Source organism: Mustela nivalis (assembly GCF_964662115.1).
Source record: "Mustela nivalis genome assembly, chromosome: 7".
NCBI lineage: Eukaryota > Metazoa > Chordata > Mammalia > Carnivora > Mustelidae > Mustela > Mustela nivalis.
Genome location: NC_139026.1, coordinates 29,367,419 through 29,387,349, shown reverse-complemented (window position 1 = coordinate 29,387,349; position 19,931 = coordinate 29,367,419). Strand labels below are relative to the sequence as shown.

The window sequence follows — 19,931 nt, the reverse complement described above, 5'->3', positions numbered from 1 at the left end:
TAAATGCATACATGCATATGCACACGCGGAATCTGATCTTACCTCTACAAGATCTTACCAGAGCAGCTCAGCAGAGCTTGCCTTGCTGTATTGATTACCACCCTGAGCTTACCTTTCTAAGAACTTTCCCCCTGGCTCTGCTAGTTCTGCAGGGTGCTGTAACCTGGGTTGTTTTGTATAACTTACTCCTCAGGACAAAGCACACTGGCCTACCTGGGTCAAAACATTGAGTTGTTCCATAATATGCTCTAAAGCGTCAGTCAGAGCGAGCGGTATGCTTCTTTGGCTCTCAGAAGGGAGGTCACTCACGTCTTCTGTTTTCTTTTTCAAGGCTGTTGGGCAACATTCCGTTGACAGTAAAGAAGGGTTCAAGAAATATCCACTGATCTCTTCGCTCTTGTCTGCTAAGGTTCTTACAGTGGTGGTATCTGTTGTCTTTGACATCACAGAAAAGATAGGAAGAGTTATAGTTTCCAAACCTCAACATGATAGATAGATAGATAGATAGATAGATAGATATAAAGTATTTAGTAATCTTCCTTCTAAATACCCAGCTTACATTTAATTGTTTACCAACTACGGTATTATAAAAATTACAATTACAGAGAGAAAATAAAGCTAACAACAAAGAGATAAAATTCCAATTTTCCTTGACTTTTTACATAAAATACACTTTGTATGTACCCATCTGCTGGAGCTAGATGAGGTGTTTTACCACTAAAACGATAGTTTAGATGCAGTCTAAAACTTCTTTTTTTTTTTTTTTTTATAAAGATTTCATTCATTTGACACAGAGAGAGACCACAAGTAGGCAGAGTAGCAGGCAGAGAGAGAGGGGGAAGCAGGCTCCCTGCTGAGCAGAGAGCCCGATATGGGGCTCGATCCCAGGACCCTGAGATCATGACCTGAGCTGAAACAGAGGCTTAACCCACTGAGCCACCCAGGAGCCCCAATGCAGTCTAGTTCTTAATTTAAAACAAATACCACATCAGGCACATCAAGATGACCATTATTTTTTTAAAAATGGAAAACGACAAGTGTGGATAAGGACGTGGAGGAACTGGAGCCCTCGGGCATTGCTGGGGGAGCAGCAAACACTGTGGCTGCTGTACGAAACAGTTTGGCTGTTCCACAAAAAGTTAAACCAGAATTACCATATGACATAGCAATTCCAATCCTAGGTATGTATCCAAAAGAACTGAGAGCAGACACTTAAAGACACTTATATACCACTGTTCACAGCAGCTTTACTCACAAAAGTCAAAAGGTGGAAACAACACAAATATCCATCAGCAGGTAAGTGTAGAAACAAAATGTGGTCTGGACATACAACAGAGATTGTTCAGCCTCAAAAATGACTGGAATGCTGATACATGCTACAGCATGATGAACCCTGAAAATATTATGCTAAGGGAAATAAGTCAGACACAAAGGAAAATAGTGCACAAGTCTACTAATAAGAGGTGTGCAGAACAGGCAAGTTCACAGACACAGAAACAGTAGAGGTCACGATGGGCTGGAAGGAGGGGGAGGGTGAAGTTACTGTCTGATGGGGACAGGGCTTCTACTTGCAATGGTGAAAAAGTTCTCAAAATAGATAGTGGCGATGATTGCACAACACTGTGATACTTACCGTCTGTAAACTGTACACTTAAAAGTGATTAAAATGGTAAACTTTATGTTGTGTATATTTTATCACAATAAAAAGCCAAAAAGCCCTCCAAACATATGGTCATAAGCAATCTGAAAATAAAATTTAAAAAACAACTCTATTTACAACAGCTCCAAAGAGAATGAAATACTTGGGATAAATTTAACAAAAGCGCAAGGCTTGCTCATTGAAAACTGCAAACATCACTAAAAGAAATTAAAGATCTAAATAAATGGGAAGGCATCCACATCCATGTATGTGGACCAGAACAGTTAATACTGTTAAGATGGCAATAGTCCCCAAATTGATATGTACAGATTCAATAATATTCCTATCAAAATCCGAGCTGCCATATTTGCAGAAGTTGACAAACTGATCTTAAAATCCGGAAGGGAATGCAGGGAACCCAGAATAGCCAAAAAAATACTGAAGAATAGACTTAGAGGACTCACACTTCCCAATTTCAAAATTTAGTACAAAACTATAGTAGTCGAGACAGTATGGCAATGGGTATAAAGACAAACATATAGATCCATGGAACAGAACTGAGAATCCAGAACTAAGCCCTTTCATTTATGATCAATTGATTTTTGACAAGACTGCCAAGACAATTTAATGGGGAAAGAATAGTGTTTTCCACAAATGGTGCAGGAAAAACTAGATGTCTAAATTCAAAAGTATGGATTTAGACCCTACCTTACACCATTACCTCAAATGGATCATAGACTTAAAAATAAGAATGAAAACTATAAAACTCTTAGAAGAAAACATACAAGTAAACTCTCCTGGCCTTGGATTAGACACAGGATTCTTAGATACAACACCAAAAGTACAAATGACTGACTAAATGAATAAATAAATTGAATTTTATAAAAATTAAAAACTGGGGCACCTGGGTGGCTCAGTGGGTTAAAGCCTCTGCCTTCAGCTCAGGTCATGATCCCAGGGTCCTGGGATCAAGCCCCGCATCTGGCTCTCTGATCAGTAGGGAGCCTGCTTCCTCTTCTCTCTCTCTGCCTGCCTCTCTGCCTACTTGTGACCTCTCTCTCTGTCAAATAAATAAATAAAATCTTAAAAAAAAAATTTAAAAACTTTTGTACTTCAAAAGATACCATCAAGAAGCTGAAAAAAAATACCCATAGAACGGGAGAAAACATCTGCAATTCATATATTTGGCAAGAGCTTTTTTTAAAAAGATTTTATTTATTTATTAGAGAGAGAAGGAGAGAGATCGAGAGAATGAGTGGGAGGAAGGGCAGAGGGAGAAGCAGACTCCCTGTGGAGCAGGAAGCCCTGTGTGGGATTTGATCCCAGGACGCTGGGATCATGACCTGAGCCGAAGGCAGACACTTAACTACCTGAGCCACCCAGGCACCCTGATAAGAGATTTTTTGAAGAACCTACATGTAACTCCTACAACTCAAACATAAAAAGAAAAATAATTTAAAAATGGTTAAAGGGTCTGAATGGATGTTTCTCCAAAGAAACACAAATGACCAATAAGCTCATTGAAAACATGCTCAACATCATTAGTCATCAGGGAAATGCAAATCAAAGCCATAATGAGATACCACTTCATACCCACTGGGATGACTGAAACAAAAAGACAGAATATAACAAATGTTGGTAAAGATATAAAGAAATTGGAACCCTCATATATTTGCTAGTGAGATTGTATAAGGTGTAAACACTGGAAAACAGTTAAACATAGAATTACCAAAACACCTAGCAATTAAATTCCTTGGTATATACCAAAGAAAAATGAATACATACATCCACATGAAACTTGTACATGAATGTCATGGAAGGATTATTCATGATGGCCAAGAAAATGAAAACATTCCATATGCATCCAAATGCTGTAGTAATGAATGTTTTAACAAAATGTGGTATATCTATATAATGAGTATTATTTACTCACAAAAGGGGTGGAGTACTAATACATGCTACCATGTGGATAAGTCTTGAAAACTTTAGACTAAGTTAAAGAAGCTATATATAAAGATCACACATTGTATGATTCCATGTTCATGAAATGGTCATAGTAGATAAATATATGAAGACAGAGTATGATCCGTGGAGCTAGGAGGAGAGAGCTAATGGGAGATACTGGTAATGCTACGATGGTGATGAAAATATTCTAAAATTCCGGGGCACCTGGCTGGTTTGGTTGGTGGAACATGCAACTCTTGATCTCAGGGTCATGAGTTTAAGCCTCATGTTGGGCGCAGAGACAGAAAGAAAAGAAAGAGGAGAGCAGAGGGGGGCAGGGAGGGGGAGGGGAGAAAGGGAGTTAGTTCTAAATTTCTTTTTGCAATGGTCAAATATTTAAAAGTTAGGTAGTGGTAATGGTTACACAACTTCGTGAATATACCAAAAACCACTGAATCATATACTTTAAACAAGCGAATTTTATAGTATGTGAATTTTATCTTATTAAAACTATAATGAAAACAAGCAAAAATATAAATACACACATTACAGAGGGTTTTTTTTTTAAATATTTTAATCAGTTTCACATTTTTCGCTATCATAGGAGAGTTCCTGGGTGAGGTTCCTTCAAACATGGGAAGTATACTTCTAATGATGGTTCATGATGACCATTAGCATACAGAATTTACTATGTATTTGGCACTGTTTCAAGTACTTTACCTCTATTAATTGATTTAATCCTCACAATAATCCCATAAGGTAGGTTCTACTAGTATTCCCATTTTACAAACGAGGGAACAGATACAGAGAGATTGAATAGCCTATACACATAGGAAAGATGTATGAACCATAACCAAGCATACATCTCAGAGATGCTGAAATATTCTAGGTGTGTAACTTTGGGATCAAAGCCACTTTCCCCATGAGGTTCCCAGCCAGTTTTTAGGAAGATGAAAACTTTCAAGCTTCCCTCTTTCATAAATTCACCATTTGTTGAACATAATAAAAACAAACTCAAAATCCATCATCTGCATTTCAAACTTATTTTATTTTATTTTTAAAGATTTTATTTATTTATTTGAAAGAGAGAGAATGAAAGAGAGAGAGAGCGAGCACACGTGCATGGTGGGGGGGAGGGCCAGAGGGAGAAGGAGACTCCCCACTCAGCAGGAAGCCCGAAGTGGGACTCGATTCTGGGACTCCGGGATCATGACCCGAGACAAACCAACTGAGCCACCCAGATGCCCTCAAGTTTATTTTAAAAGGATGTATAAAACACGCCTTCATACTCCTACCTAGCTAAGTGTGTCTGCTCACGGTCTCTCTGTTCCCTCAGCACATGGTCCCAGGGCCTTGCTCTGTTAGGCACCCCTCTGAGCAGTGAGAGCCCTTACCACTGTACACCCTGGACTGAGCAGGAACTTGAATTTTTTTTTTTAAATTTTATTTATTTATTTGACAGAGATCACAAGTAGATGGAGAGGCAGGCAGAGAGAGAGAGAGAGAGAAGCAGGCTCCCTGCAGAGCAGAGAGCCTGATGCGGGACTCGATCCCAGGACCCTGAGATCATGACCTGAGCCGAAGGCAGCGGCTTAACCCACTGAGCCACCCAGGCGCCCCAGGAACTTGAATATTTTTGAGTAATACGTTAACCACCTGTATACAGATTTTATTACTGTTCTCACCGACAGAAACCAAATGCTCCATATAACCAAGACAGTCTTTTACACGGGGCATGACACACCTCCGAGTGTACATGCAAGTATCACTAGGGGTATTGCAGCAACTGTTCCGGCCACCCATGGGAAAAGGCCTTAGGCTAGTTAAGCAACCATCTTTGAACTCTGGGGTTTTACAGTCAGGGTGGTTAGTGAAGAAAGGGTAATAGGAAATAGACAAAGGAAAGATTTAAGTCCCTCAGTCTAAGCCATAAAAGATCTCAATACAGCCTTAATAATGGTCTTCTTGTTTGGGACCAGCAACAAATAAATTACTATCATATGACATGTGGAGGTGAATGAAAAACAGCCAAGGGGACGGTCAGGGAGATGGGGAAAGTACGAGGTCTCCATCCCACATCCCACAACGTCAGCCAACTGACGTATCTCCCTTTCTGTCTCTCAGAGGTACTGGAACCTCGAAATGAGCAGATTCTTTCCCACCAACCAACTCTGACTTTGCATCCTGCTTGTACAGGAAAAGGGAAGGATGCATGGCTTAGGGAAGTTTCAAAACACTCATTCATGAAATTTTTTAAGCAGTCAAGAAGGGAAAAAATAGGTTGAAGATTCTGGGCTATCAGAAGTCCAGCAGATGAGGCTGCTGTCCCCCTGCTCCCAACGCACCCTGGCCCTCTCCAAGTGGCTTCTACTCTTCTCCTGGGTAAATGCCTACTGAGCGCCGACACTCCAGCAAGCCCTGACTGAGGTTCAACAGGAGTATGGTGCAAGGCCTGCTCTTGAGGATTCTGTTGTGGGGAGAGAATTAAGACAGAGTGAGACCTAGAACGCCCACAGGGCTGGGCGCATCCCTGGCGGGCACAATGGAAAAGAAACAGGAGCATACCCGTGACCAGAAGACTGCCAAAGAGAGCGACCCTCTGGTGCTCCTTGAAAGGAAGAAACCACACTCTGTTCCCTTAGCTCCTACTTTTATTGCCAACGCTTGAAGTACAGTGAGGTAAGAATAACTCATTCCTTGAATGATTCTGCAAACAGAGGCCTCCTGTGCTGGGCTTTAATTAAAGCTACAGGAAAACAGCAAGAGGGATGTGGTACCTCCCCTTGTGGAGCTTAACAGTTCTCTGAGAGACCACTTGATCCAGAAGGATGGCAGAGAAATCACCACCCCTAAGTTTCCCTTGGATGGGTCCATGGTGGCCATGTCAAAGATAGGAAATGCAGAATATGCAGAAAATGCGCCAAGTGCAGAATAAATCTGAGTGGCTGAGAAAACGCTCCCTTTAAGCATACAAAACAAAGTAAGAGATACAGAGTAGACGACTGCCAACAATTTGATAGTCCTGAGAGCTAGACACAAAACCTCTGACATTCTGGGGACAACAGACTCTTTTTAAAAGAATTTTTTTTTTTTTAAGATTTTATTTATTTATTTGTCAGAGAGAGAGAGAGAGAGCAAGAGCCAGCACAGGCAGAGAGGCAGGCAGAGTCAGAGGGAGAAGCAGGCTCCCCGCGGAGCAAGGAGCCCAATGTGGGACTCGATCCCAGGACGCTGGGATCATGACCTGAGCCGAAGGCAGCTGCTTAACCAACTGAGCCACCCAGGCGTCCCTAAAAGAAATTTTTCTTTGGAAGATTTTATTTATTTATTTGGCAGAAAGAGAACACAGCAGGGGTGGTGGCAGAGGGAGAAGCAGGCTCCCCATTGAGCAGGGAGCCTGACACGGGGCTCAATCCCAAGACGGTGGGATCATGACCTGAACCGAAGGCAGACACTTAACTGACTGAGCCACCCAGGCGCCCCTGGAAAACTGACTCTTAAAAGACTGCTTAGACGCCATGGAAAAATTAATGCGTAATTTTTCATTTGTCACTTACATTAGAGAATGAATATTTTAGATTTTTTAAAAATGATTTTACCTATTCATTTGCCAGAGAGACAGCGAGTGAGCACATGAGCAGAGGCCCAGGGAGAGGGAGAAATAGACTCCCTGGTGGGTGGGGAGCCTGACATGGGGCTTGATCCCAGGACCCCGAGATCACAACCTGAGCAAAGGCAGATGCCCAACTGACTGAGCGAGCCAGGAGCCCTGAGAAGGAAAATTTTTTTTTTTAAGATTTTATTTATTTATTTGACAGAGAGAGATTACAAGTAGGCAGAGAGGCAGGCAGAGAGAGAGAGGAGGAAGCAGACTCCCCGCTGAGCAGAGAGCCCGATGCGGGACTCGATCCCAGGACCCTGAGATCATGACCCAAGCCGAAGGCAGCGGCCTAACCCACTGAGCCACCCAGGCGCCCCGAGAAGGAATTGTTTAAAGTACATTAATAGAAAGTGAAAATGGTGGCATTTACAAGCAAATTTTCATCAGGAAATTAACCATTCAATGATGTAATCAAGGTCCACATTTAAACTATTACTATTTATGTAATTAACAACGGAACATTCACGACACTGTGCTGCTCTTTCCACACAGAAGTTCAGGCATCATTTTATTCCTTCCTCCTTTCCTCTTCTTCCCTCCCCCGGCCCTCGCCCGGCCCTCTCCCACTCCCCGTCTGGGAGAGCCAGCTAGAACTAATCCCTGGCGCCTCTTCCCTCACCATGGCGCTGTCCTTTCCTGTTGTATTTGTGTTTACACGTCTACATTCCCAACTAGTTTGTGAGAGAGTCTCTTGAGGGCAGGAGCCACCACTTTCCCAACTTTTTCCCTCAGGGTTCTGGCACAGTCCATGAGACGCTGGCAGGACTCCCCAGTTACTGAGCTGAAATCATGGGTTCGAATTCACTGAATTCACTGTCCTGTATCAGGTGAACCACCAACAAAATAGTATTATTAATAATTTGATAGTTTGAGAGACAAGTAAAAACCCAAAGTTCAGCCAATCCCATTCTCTATTAAAAATTACTGTCTGAGGTGCCTCCTCTGAGGGAGCAGTGGAAGCATTTAGCACGTAACCGCAAATCTGCAGATCCCTTCTTGATTTTAACTACAGTGTATCTGATGGTTTCTGATGGCCTGGCATAAAGACTCTGCAAAGTAGGCATTTCACATGTAAAGGTAATCAATGACTTGCTCTTCAGATATATCTTTAATGAATGGGTTAAAATAAGTCAGTTTGGTCTTAGAACTACTATTTTTAGTCTTGGTTTAATTCTGTGAGTAGAGAACAAAACAGACAAAAGTCAGAAAAGCCTTTCTAAGGGTGGTTTTGACCCCTCCAGCTAAAGTGAGTTTCCTATCATTGAAAATTCTAAAATAGAGATGGGATGGTCATTTGTTGGTGATATTCTGAAAAATATACAAACATCAGGTCAGGAAATTCAAATGAATGCCCTTCAAAGCCCTCTCCATTCCGGATATTCTGAGATTTTTAAATTACTACACACACACACACACACACACACACACTGAGATTTTTAAATTACTACACACACACACACACACACACACACACACACACACACGAAATGCCTCCTTGAAATAGACTAGGATAACAAAGAATCTTTTGCTTGGATAAAAATAAAGGTAGATATTATTTTCCAAATAAAGAATGGGTCATTTATTTTCAATAACATTTAGAGTATGAATTCGGAACTTAATAATCTCTATATGGGATCTAAAATAATGAAGTCATAAAACCCATTCAAATGACATTTTATTTAGCACCTACACGCCAAAAAAATTCTGAACAGCAGAGATACAAAACTGTGTTAGTTTCCTAGTGCTGCTACAACAAATTGTAAGTGTGTTGCTTAAAACAACACAAGTATATGAACTTAAAGCTCGGGAGGTCAGAAGTCCAAGATAGGTTTTACACAGCTAAAACTGACAAGCCAGCAGAGCTGTGTTCCTACCTTTTCTGGCTTCTAGAGGTCCCGATGTTCCCTGGCTCATAACCCCATCATTTTAATCTCTGCCTCCATTGTCATAGTCCTTCTCTAATTCCCATACCTCCCTCCTTCCCACCCTAGTGATTTACTGTGCTCATCCCAATAATCCGGAATAATTTCCCCAACACAAGATCCTTAACTTTATCACATTTGCAAAGTCCCTTTTGCCATGTAAAAAAAACCACGTTCACATATTCTAGAAATGGGGACATAGACATCTTTAAAGGACCATTGGCTGCCTACTATAAGGAATGAATAAACAAGAGAGATCCTGTGGTCACAGGGTTAAACTCAAGTGGGTGAAACAGGAAAATAAATATACAGATATGTGATATAATGTTAGGTAATGACAAGGGTTATGAAGGAAAAATAAAGCAGGGTAACATGATATTATGATACAGCTTCATTGATGATGTTTTTTTTTTTTTTTAAAGATTTTATTTATTTATTTGACAGAGAGAGAAGGAACACAAGCAGAGGGAGCGGGAGAGGTAGAAGCAGACTCCCCACTGATTAGGGAGCCTGATGTAGGGCTCGATTCCAGGACCCTGGGATCATGACCTGAGCCGAAGGCAGACGCTTACCTACTGAGCCACCCAGGCACCCCTCGAAGCTGTATTTTTTTAAACAGGAAAGGTGGAGAATAAATTTTAAGCATGTTAAGTTTGAGATACCTATTAGACTTCCAAAGGGAAAAGTCATGACTGTCACTAGACATATATAATTCTAGATTTCTGTGGAGAAGTTGTGAAGAGTTATCTGAAGCAATCTAACTATCTATTCACCAGCTTTTGTAAAGGATACAAATGAAGAGCCAGATGAAGAGATACACAGAGCAAGGTCTGGAAAAGTCCCAAATATAAGAACTTCTGTTGCCTTGAAGTTGGGGTCCTCAGCATGTAAATATTACAGCCATGGGCCTATGATCACTCAGGGGGAGTCAAACAAGGAAAGAGCTGCAAAGACTTCAAAAGGCAGGAAGAGAAGGAGCAGGAAAGGTGACGAGGGGCCCATGAGGTGGGAAAGGTAGTGGCCCAGCAAGCCAAGGGACAGAAGAGTTTCAAGGAGGAGAGGGTGATCACCAGGAGCAAGTGCTGTAGAAACACTGATTTTAACGAAGCACTGGGACCTTGACATGAGTGGAATGGTGGGGACAAAAATTTACCTGGGAATTCAGAAGAGTGGAAAATGAAGAAATGAAGATCGAATGTAGGCAACTCCTCTGGGGAGTTGTGCTTGAAAGGGGCGCAGAGTGAGGAGACCGGGGCTGGACAGGGATGAGGGGGTCAAATGAAGTTTTCCTTTTTACAGATGGCAGATACAGTATAAATGTGTGCTAATGGAAAAGTTCTGGTAGAAAGAGAGCACTGATGTCATAGGACAGTGAGGGGATAACTACTCAGCTAATGGGTTGGCTAGGCAGCACTAAGTGCCCTGGAACTCTGTATAAATTTAAGGTGCAATCAGTCAGCATGGCTGTCTACTCAAAATCAGATGCTTGGGTGTTGGTGTACAGTAGGCAAAGAAATAGATTTAACCAGGTTTAAATTTTTCAGGTGGGTACAACAGCGGTAGGAAGGGATAAGGGCATGGCTGTCATGGTGGACTACAGAACCTAAAGTAGAAGAGAGGGACACAGACAGAGGAGGTGGGCAGTGGAAAGGCACCAGGATTGGAGACCCTTCTGGGGTTGATGAAATATCAAAATTCGAGGACTGGAGGAAGTAAGTGGTGGCAAAAACTAGCAGGCTTTACACTGAGTTTACCATCAGCACAAAGGATTCAGACAGTCACTGAGTTCATCTGAGAATCCTGACAGAGAGACAGTATGGCTGTCTTTCCGAAGTGACTCACTGCTGCTCTATCTTTAGTTCTGTCTTTGAGGTCAGAATCCTGTGTTAACCAAGAATGGGTGAACCAATCAGGAAAAACAGAAAAAGGAGCTATACACTCACCCAATGTGGGATTGTCAGAGGACCACACCAAAAGATTCAGCCCCAATTTCTAAAATCATTAGGAAGAAATCCTGAAGAAAACCGCAAGTCTTCTATTTCGTATATCTGCACAACGTACCGTGTATCCTTGTAAAAACATACCCACCTGCTTAAGTCTTACTGATCTAAAAATATCTCTGGGATAAAATCAGAGAATGTCATGTGAAATTTGTGTCTCTCACACTACCCTGGCTGAGCTGAAAAAGACTTCTGTTTGTCCCTTGGGAGAAATCATACATCTTTTTCTCAAAGAAAGAGCCTTCAGGCTTTAGGGATAAGGTTTTACAGAGGGCTTTGATTTTTCTTCTTCAAACCAAATTGGAAATTTCGTTTTTGTCAGAAGACTTGAAAAACACACTCTTAAGCAGCTATCAACTATAACATCTGAATGCTTAATTCAGTCCCCTTGAAAAAGGCAGCTGCCACAACAAACTGTCTTTGTCTTTCATCTTTATTCTCATCTCTAGAGAAGCTTATTAATTTTGAAGACATGAATGTGCAGAATACAAGTATGACAAATAAAATCTGTACAAAAATTTCCTTCTGTTTCATTTCTTACGCGATCAGGCAAAACCAAAGCATGGTGCTTCTTCATTCATTGTTCAAAAAAAGGTGCATGCATGCGTATATCTAAATTTTGAGGCAAATAATAGCTTATATTACACAATGATGTATTTCTTGAAGATGTTTTATATTCAAGTAAGTATTATATCTTGGAAAAAATGAAAGTTTGACGTGGAAAACCATATTTGGTTTAGTTTCACCCACGTGTCTCAAAAGAGCCATCTGTTCACCTTTCAGAAAGCTGCCCCTTTCTCTGTGTGCACAACAGCAGTCAAGGGAAATTAATATGTGACTGAGTAAGAAATGCAAACTCACTGCAGTTCTAACATCTTTGAATGAATCAGTGATTTCTCTCTTTTTATCTAAGAGCTGGTTTTTCTTTAAGTTCCAACTCTGCTTTAAAACTTTCAATTAAAAGGTATAAGGAATAGTGTTTTTGCATGTACTAGAACTGATCATAAAATGGTCTTGTAGTGTATCCTTGCAGAACTTCTTGTTAACCGTTTTTAGATTTGTCTGTGGGGATGCAGGTAAGTCTAGCTCACTTATTTTCACTGCCAAATAGTATTCCATTGAAAACTATTCTACAGTTTATATATTCTGTCTATTGTTAACTTGCATTAAATGCTACAAAGAGCAGTGTTATGTCTCCTGGATACGAGTGTGAGAGTTTCTCTAGAATGGGAAAGTTAAGTCAAAGTTTTATTAGATATTGTCAAAAATATTGTCCAGACATTGTCCAAACTTACTCTTGTATGAGCAGAAGGCAGTCTCCCCTTTTTCTACAAAATCAGTAATATTTCATTGTGCATTTCCATGATTACTGCTAACAAGCATATTTTATCTGTATATTATTCTTCTGTAAATTGCCTTTCAAATCCTTTGTCCACTTTTTAACGGGTCTACCTCTCTTTTTTCTAATTTAAATTTAAGAGTTCTGTGTATATTCTGGATATGAGTATTTTGTTGTTTACAGGTATAATACATCTTCCACTTTGTGGTTTGTCTTCACTTGTTTAGTGGGATTTTCTTTATTCGTACAAATTTTTGTTATAAATGTAGTCAAATTGTTCAAATCTTCCTTTGTAATTTGTGTATTTTGTATTTTGTTTAAGCAATCCTCGCCTACCAGGAGTGTATAAATACATTCTGTTTTCTTTTAGAGGTTCTGAAGTATTTTCACATTTAAACCTCTAATTCCCCTGGTATTGATTTTGTTTGTGGCTAAAAGTATGAAAATAATTATATATTTTTTCCAATTAGCTGGTTGTCCCAGCAACATTTATTGAACAGTCTCTTCAGTGACTAATCTGTCTTCATGGGTCTGCAAAGCCAGGCCTTTCATATACCAACCATCTATTTCTGTGTGGGTCTGTTTATGTGCTCCCAATCGTGGGCTCTGGCTTTGCCTGTAATAGCACCACATTTAAGCTTAATGAACCTCCAACCTCCATATTTCTTCAAAATTGTCCTGTTTGGCTATTTTTGGCCCTTTGCTTTTCTATTTGAGCCTTAAAATCAACTTTTTAGGTTTCATTAAAAATCTTACTGGAATGTTTACTGGAATTGCCTTGAATTTATAGACTCATTCAGGAGAACTAACATCTTTATGCCATTGAGCTACCTGATCTACAAACCTGGTATTCCAAAAAACATGGAATATTTTCTAAATTTCATGTTATCCTTACATGAAGGCCTTAAACTCTGTACTTTCTGTATCATTTCAATTTTAGTCTATGTGTTTTCAAAGCAAACACGCTGGGGGCACCTGGGTTGCTCAGTCATTAAGTGTCTGCCTTTGGCTCACGAGATGATCCCAGGGTCCTGGGACTGAGCCCCGCACCGGGCTCCCTGCTCAGCAGGAATTCTTCATCTCTCTTTCCTACTTCCCCGGCTCATGTTCCCTCTCTTGCTGTGTCTTCTATCAAATAAATAAATAAATAAAAGCAAACACATCGCTACCAGGTTAGCATTGTAATAGTCATTCAGAGCCCAAGTTACCCTGATGTTTCAAATTATAATTTTTCAACTTTATGGTGGTGCAAAAGCAATACACCCTCAGTAGAAATCACACTTCAAATGTTAAATTCTGATCTCTCCCTGAGCTAGCAGTGTGCATGGGATATGACATTCTCTGTCCTGGGCGGCAGCAGTGATCCCCAGCTCCCAGTCAGCCCCACGATCTCAAGGGTAAACAATCAATATACTTTCAACCTTTCGGTTTCTCACTCTCAGTACGGTATTCAATAACTCACATGAGACTTTCAACAGTTCATTACAAAATAGGCATTGTGTTAGACGATTCTGCCTGACTATAGGCTAACATGCCCTGAGCACATTTAAGGTAGGCAAGGCCAAACTGTGACGTTTGGTAGGTTAGGTGTCTTAAATGCAGGATCTTGGGATATAACCTCATTGTAAGTTGAGGAAGACCGGTACACAGCCAGCCAACCAAATCCAAAGTCAAATAAATCCTCAAATAACTATCCTCAGTATTTCTGTGAAACATAAAGTTATCAAAGAATCAGGGACATCATTTAGAATGTATTTTTGAAAAATTATTTCCTGAGCTTGCTTATTTTTTCAGATAAATAATACCATTTCTTAGCCTTTCCTGGAGGGCCTACTTTCTATTCCTCAAAACTTTTCAAATGCCAGATTCAAAAGAAGTGAGCTTAAAAATCACGAGATAATTCTTTTAAATTGTACACACAAAGTGCATCATGCTTTAGTCAACTGAATAAGACTTTAGCTCCCTTGCTGTATTTGTTTTAGTGCTATGAAGAGGCAATTTTAAGACAAGAATTTATCCAAATCATTTAACAAAGCTACATTCAGAAAACTGGCAAGCTTTACAGAACATCTTTTGGAGAGCAAATATTGTATTTACTTATTGTTCTATTCATCATGTAGCATAATGTGAATATTATAGAACAATTAATAATAACTGTGATTGTAACAGTAATATATATTCACAGCTGGGTTTGAAAACCACCCTTCTGTCTATTAATAATTCATTAAATCATTCAAAAAACAGAATGAGAGCTTTCTATTAGAATTCAATATACACAGTGTACATTGTATTAGTTGACTTTAATTTGCATTTGCTAAATAATGAAGTCTTTCCTTATCGTCCCCAAATAGATGAAACTTGCCCATCATCTAAATCTCTAGCTTTTGCTTCTTAAGGCAATTATCAGTTTTCCTTACATTTCCACTATTTGTGACATCATATAATTTTCTATGCTCTCATATAATATATGAATATGAATGGGACATATATGAATGGGACATCAAGTCACACAGACTTTTAACCCTGTATCTTTTATGCAGTAACTATGTGACCATGGACAAATTACTTGACCTTCTGAGAGCCCTTAGTTCCATCATCCATAAAATGAAGAAAATGATATTGAGCTACATTATAAGGCTGTTGTGAGAATGTAGATTTATTGAAAGAGTTTAATGTAGAGTCTGTAATCACTTACCTACCATCATCAGTATCATCATATTGTGTCCTCCCCCAAGTCCTCTAAAATCTAATTTGCAAGTTTCTAGAAGGGCAGAAGCTACAGGTTACCTTCCTTCACACAGCTGACAACTTGCTGAGTAACTCCTATGTGTAAGGCACACTTAACATAATTAATGAAATTTGTTGAATTAAAGATACTTCTCTATGCTGTATATCCCAAATTTGTTTGTTTTTTAATTCTCCTCTTTATATGTCTATTTTCTCAAATTAGGTCATAAGCCATAAAATGCAGGTGTAGTTCAACAAATAAATGGATGAACCATAATAAATAAATGCTGATAGTAAAGAAGTATACACTGAATACACACTTAAAATAAAAACCACTGACAAATCCATAATAAAATATTAAGACATTTTCAGATGTTAAAAAAAACACACACAAAAAACAAGGTTTCCATTTTCAGGCAGGTGCCTGAAAAATATACATTATATTTTAAAAAGACATTTAGTAGACAAAGATCCAACAGCTATTAAAAAATTCTGATCTTGTCATTTTCATGGATAAAAATGGTTTCCTAATAATTAATACAGGAAGCCAATCTAACATCAAGAATTTAAATCTATGAATCTCATCTAAAATATTTAACTCCTTGATGAAGATTATATATATAGACACAGTTAAAAATTAGGGCATAAAGCCTCCAGGAAGAACAGCTTATGAGTAGAATTTCAGTAACAGATATTTCATTATAAATAGCTGAAAACAAGATGCTATGATAATAGTGTATGTTTGATAGAAATACAATATTTTCCTTTTCAAGATTTTTGTGTGTAGAGAGCTGTAGGTATTTTTCCCTTTCTTATTTTGCTGGTGGAATAAACCCAGAAACCAAAGACAATAAAAATGACTGCATTTATAATGAAAGATTTTCCTTTTTTTCTTTCTTTTTAATCAATTACGATAGGGAAAGATGGTCTAGGAAAATAACTTACAAATACTACTACTATCATTAAGGTCTCCTCTCCTGCCCCCATCATGTTTAAGTCAGAGTCTCCCAGAGCCCCAACAGCTGTCGAAGCTCTCATCGAAGGTGTGAGCTTTGAAATAACTGATGAAACTCCCAGGAACCATTCTGAACAACAGGGAATGCTCTCAGACTGTGTGGTCATGAGACATCCAAACACCAGGCACTCCAAAGGCTTTGGGTTTGCCACGAATGCCACTGTGGAGGAGGAGGAGGCAGCCATGAATGCAAGGCCACACAAGGCGTACAGAAGAGCTGTGGAACCAAAGATGGCTGCCTCTCAAGAAGATTCTCAAAAACATGGTGTCCACTTAACTGTGAAGAAGATTTTTGTTGGTGGCATTAAAAAAGACACTGAAGAATATCACCTAAGAGATGATTTTGAACAGTAAGGGAAAACTGAAGTGACTGACATCATGACGGACCGAGGCAGTGGTGACAAGAGAGGCTTTGCTTTTATAACATTTGATGACCATGACTCTGTATGCAAGGCTGTCATTGAGAAATTCCTACCGTGAATGGTCAAAACTGTGAAGTAAGAAAAGCCCTGTGTAAGGAAGAGGTGGCTAGGGTTTCATTCAGCCGAAGAGGTCGAAGTAGTTCTGGCAACTTTGGTGGTGGTTGTGCAGGTGGTTTTGGTGGGAATGACAATTTTGGTCATGGAGGACACTTCAGTGGTGAGAGGGCTTTGCTGGGAGTCGAGGTGGTGGTGGATATGGTGGCAGTGGGGATGGCTATAATGGATTTGGTAATGTTAGACGCAACTCTGGAGGTGGTGGATGCTAGAATGATTTTGGTAGTTGCAATAATCGATCTTCAAAATCTGGACCCCTGAGAGGAGGATATTTTGGAGGCTAAAGCTCTGGTCTCTAAGGTGGTGGAGGCCAACATTTGCCAAACCATGAAACCAAGGTGGCTACAGTGGTTCCAGCAGCAGCAGTAGTGACAGCAGTGGCAGAAGGTTTTCATGACTGCCAGGAAACAAAGCTGAGCAGGAGAGCCAGAGAAGTGACAGCGAAGATACAGGTTACAACAGGTTTGTGAACTTGGCCAAGCACAGTGATGGCAGAGCCAAGCTGCCACAAAGAAGACATGTTTTAGACAATACTCACGCGTGTGGACAAAAAACCCTCATGATTAATTGTATAATGGGTTATTTTAGCTTCTTTTCTGCGGAAGATGTAAAGCACTCCAAGAAAGGGTTTTAATGTAGGGTTTTTTTTTTTGTTTTTACCCATGCTGCCAATTGCTAAATGAGATAGTCTGATCGTAGTGCTGAATAAATGTGTCTTTTTAAAAAATGTGCTGTGTAAAGTCAGTCTACTCTGAAGCCACCTTGGTAAACTACCTTCACAGTGTGAAGTCAGCATCCCTTCAAGGGGATACCAGGTTCCATTTGAAATGTGTTTGCAACTTGCTCAGGCACAGAAGCCACAGTCTCTGGAAACCTTGGTATGACTGAACTGACAAGTTAATATGTTGGCACCTGGAGTTCATGGTCAGAAGGACTTTATTTGGTTCTCTGGTTATTAATACGATCGCTGGCACAGCCTATGCAATAAATCTAAACTGAATTACGGTATCAGATAAAATTACAGATAGTACACGTAATTAATAAATGATTTAATATCCTCTTGAAAAAATTATACCATAAAAATTCAAACATACTTTTCACAGATGCCATGAGTCAGAGAGAATATGAACTCGATTCTCTAACTCCGTAAGAGTGGTTAGCAATCGTGATAAGCTGTGCAGGCACACAAACCCAGGAGGAGGCAGGCAGTTCTGAAAGGAGCAGCCGCGCTACCGCTAAAATATGTCTAATATTTCCTGCCATCCAACAGACCCAGTTTTAGCTGCTTCCTATTTCAGTCACCGCGTTTACCAGATAACCAGCATTTCTCAAGTAAACCGTCTTCTGATGGTCCCTCCCGCTGGACGGGACAGGATGCATGTGGACCATCAGTTCATCATAGTTGCTACAGTGTGTACCACGGGGTGCAGTTTGGGGTCATCCTGTGTGACCTGGTGCCTCGATCAATCAGTTACACTCTCACATCTCTATCTGGACCGGAGGCTCTATCCCCAAGCTCTGTGTCCTATCTTGGTAAACTGTTTACTCAGCAGTTCCAAATTTAAGGTCAGTCACCTCCTCGCCATACCCTATGTTGTTGCTCTCGATCAAGCACGCCCTGCTTTCTAGCTGGACTACTACTGCAACTGGCCCCCACTTTTCTATGCCTCCGGTCTCAGCTCCCTGTCACCCCTCCGTTATCATGTTTTCGGAGTACCTATTCTGAAATTCAAATTCCCTTGTCACTCTCCTGCTTAAAATCCTTCACTGGTCCACCTGAACTTCTCAGGGCGAATCCCAACACCTTCAGAGGGCATTCAAGGTCATTCATGACCCAGTTTCATCTCTTCTCTCGGGCCTCCTGTCTTGCTATCCCTCAAGCCCTTCCCTCAGTGCTGCGGCCAATCAGGAACGCCCACAGTATTCTGAACTCATCATGCCCTCTCAAGCCTTCCTGCGTATGCAGAAACTGAGCTCTGTCCTTGCTTCCCATATAATCAGGCAAATTCTTAAAGAATCTGCTCAGGTATCAACCCATCTGGGAGGCTATTTCTGATTAACTTTTTGTTCCACATTTTACTTTTCTAGTCTGCACACACATATGCGTACACACACACGCACGTTCCTTATTTAGCCACTCTGCTCCTGGACTCCCATAGCAACTTAGGCATATATGGCTATTTTTGGACACAGTCCCTCATCTGTACATTCCCACTGCTTGGTATATAACAGTGTTCAGCAAATGTACTGAATGAAAGAAAGAAAGTTCTGTTCTAGCCGTCTCCTTTGCTCACCCTTCCCCCAGACACTGTTTCCACTCATTGTTCTTCAGACTGGCTTGCACCTGTATTATTGCATCAAAAAAGCCCTCCAAATGGTAACCAAAAATCTCTGCCAAACTCACCAAACATTTTTCATCCTTCTCCTGGCTTTCATTTACATTGCTACCCAAGCCCTTGAAACACTCCTCTCTTGGCTGCCAGGACACTACATGTTCCCACCCATCCCTGGGCTCCAGCCCCCTCTTTTCAATCCCTCGGGAATACCCAGCCCCCCTGCAAGACGGTCTTCGCACACAAGGTTCTCTCTGTCTAGACCACTCCAGTACTCCTAACCCTCGCATCTCAACTGTCTCTGAAGCTTTAGATTGCATTTCTCAAATTTCAATGTACATGTAAACCACTGTGGGTCTTATTAAAATGCAGAGTCTAATTCAGAGGGTCTAGGATGGGACTGGAGAATCCGCATTTCTAATAAGGTCCCAGATGATGCTCAAGCAGACTATTCATGGACTACATTTTAAAGAGCAAGTTTTTTTTTTTTTAATATTGTAAAGAATTTATTTATTTGAGAGAGAGCCTGACAGAGCACAAGCAGGGGGAGTGGCTGAGGGAGAGGGAGAAGCAGGGAGCCCACCTCAGGGGCTTGATCCCAGGACCCCGGGCTCACAACCTGAGCTGAAGACAGATGCTTAACCCACTGAGCCACCCAGGTGCCCCTGAATAGCAAGGTTTTATATCTTGTTCAAATATCTTTCCAGAAGAACTGTCTCTGATTCCACCTCATCCACAGATCTAATGATGTCTAATGTCCCCAATACAGACTCTCACCATATCATGTAACTCTCCACAATAGCTTTTGCTTAGAT

The 19,931-nt window shown here is 40.5% G+C and overlaps 1 protein-coding gene across 5 annotated transcripts in view; it reads right to left on the bottom strand.

The window, feature by feature from the left end:
* The window catches only part of POC1B (POC1 centriolar protein B), a 99,472-nt gene that overhangs the window by 5,397 nt on the left and 74,144 nt on the right, over nt 1-19,931 (bottom strand). For all 5 annotated transcript variants that reach the window (XM_082739493.1, XM_082739490.1, XM_082739492.1 and 2 more), the window contains one exon: nt 214-435. In XM_082739493.1, the coding sequence (XP_082595619.1) occupies nt 214-435 (222 nt within the window). The remainder of the gene's footprint in view (nt 1-213; nt 436-19,931) is intronic.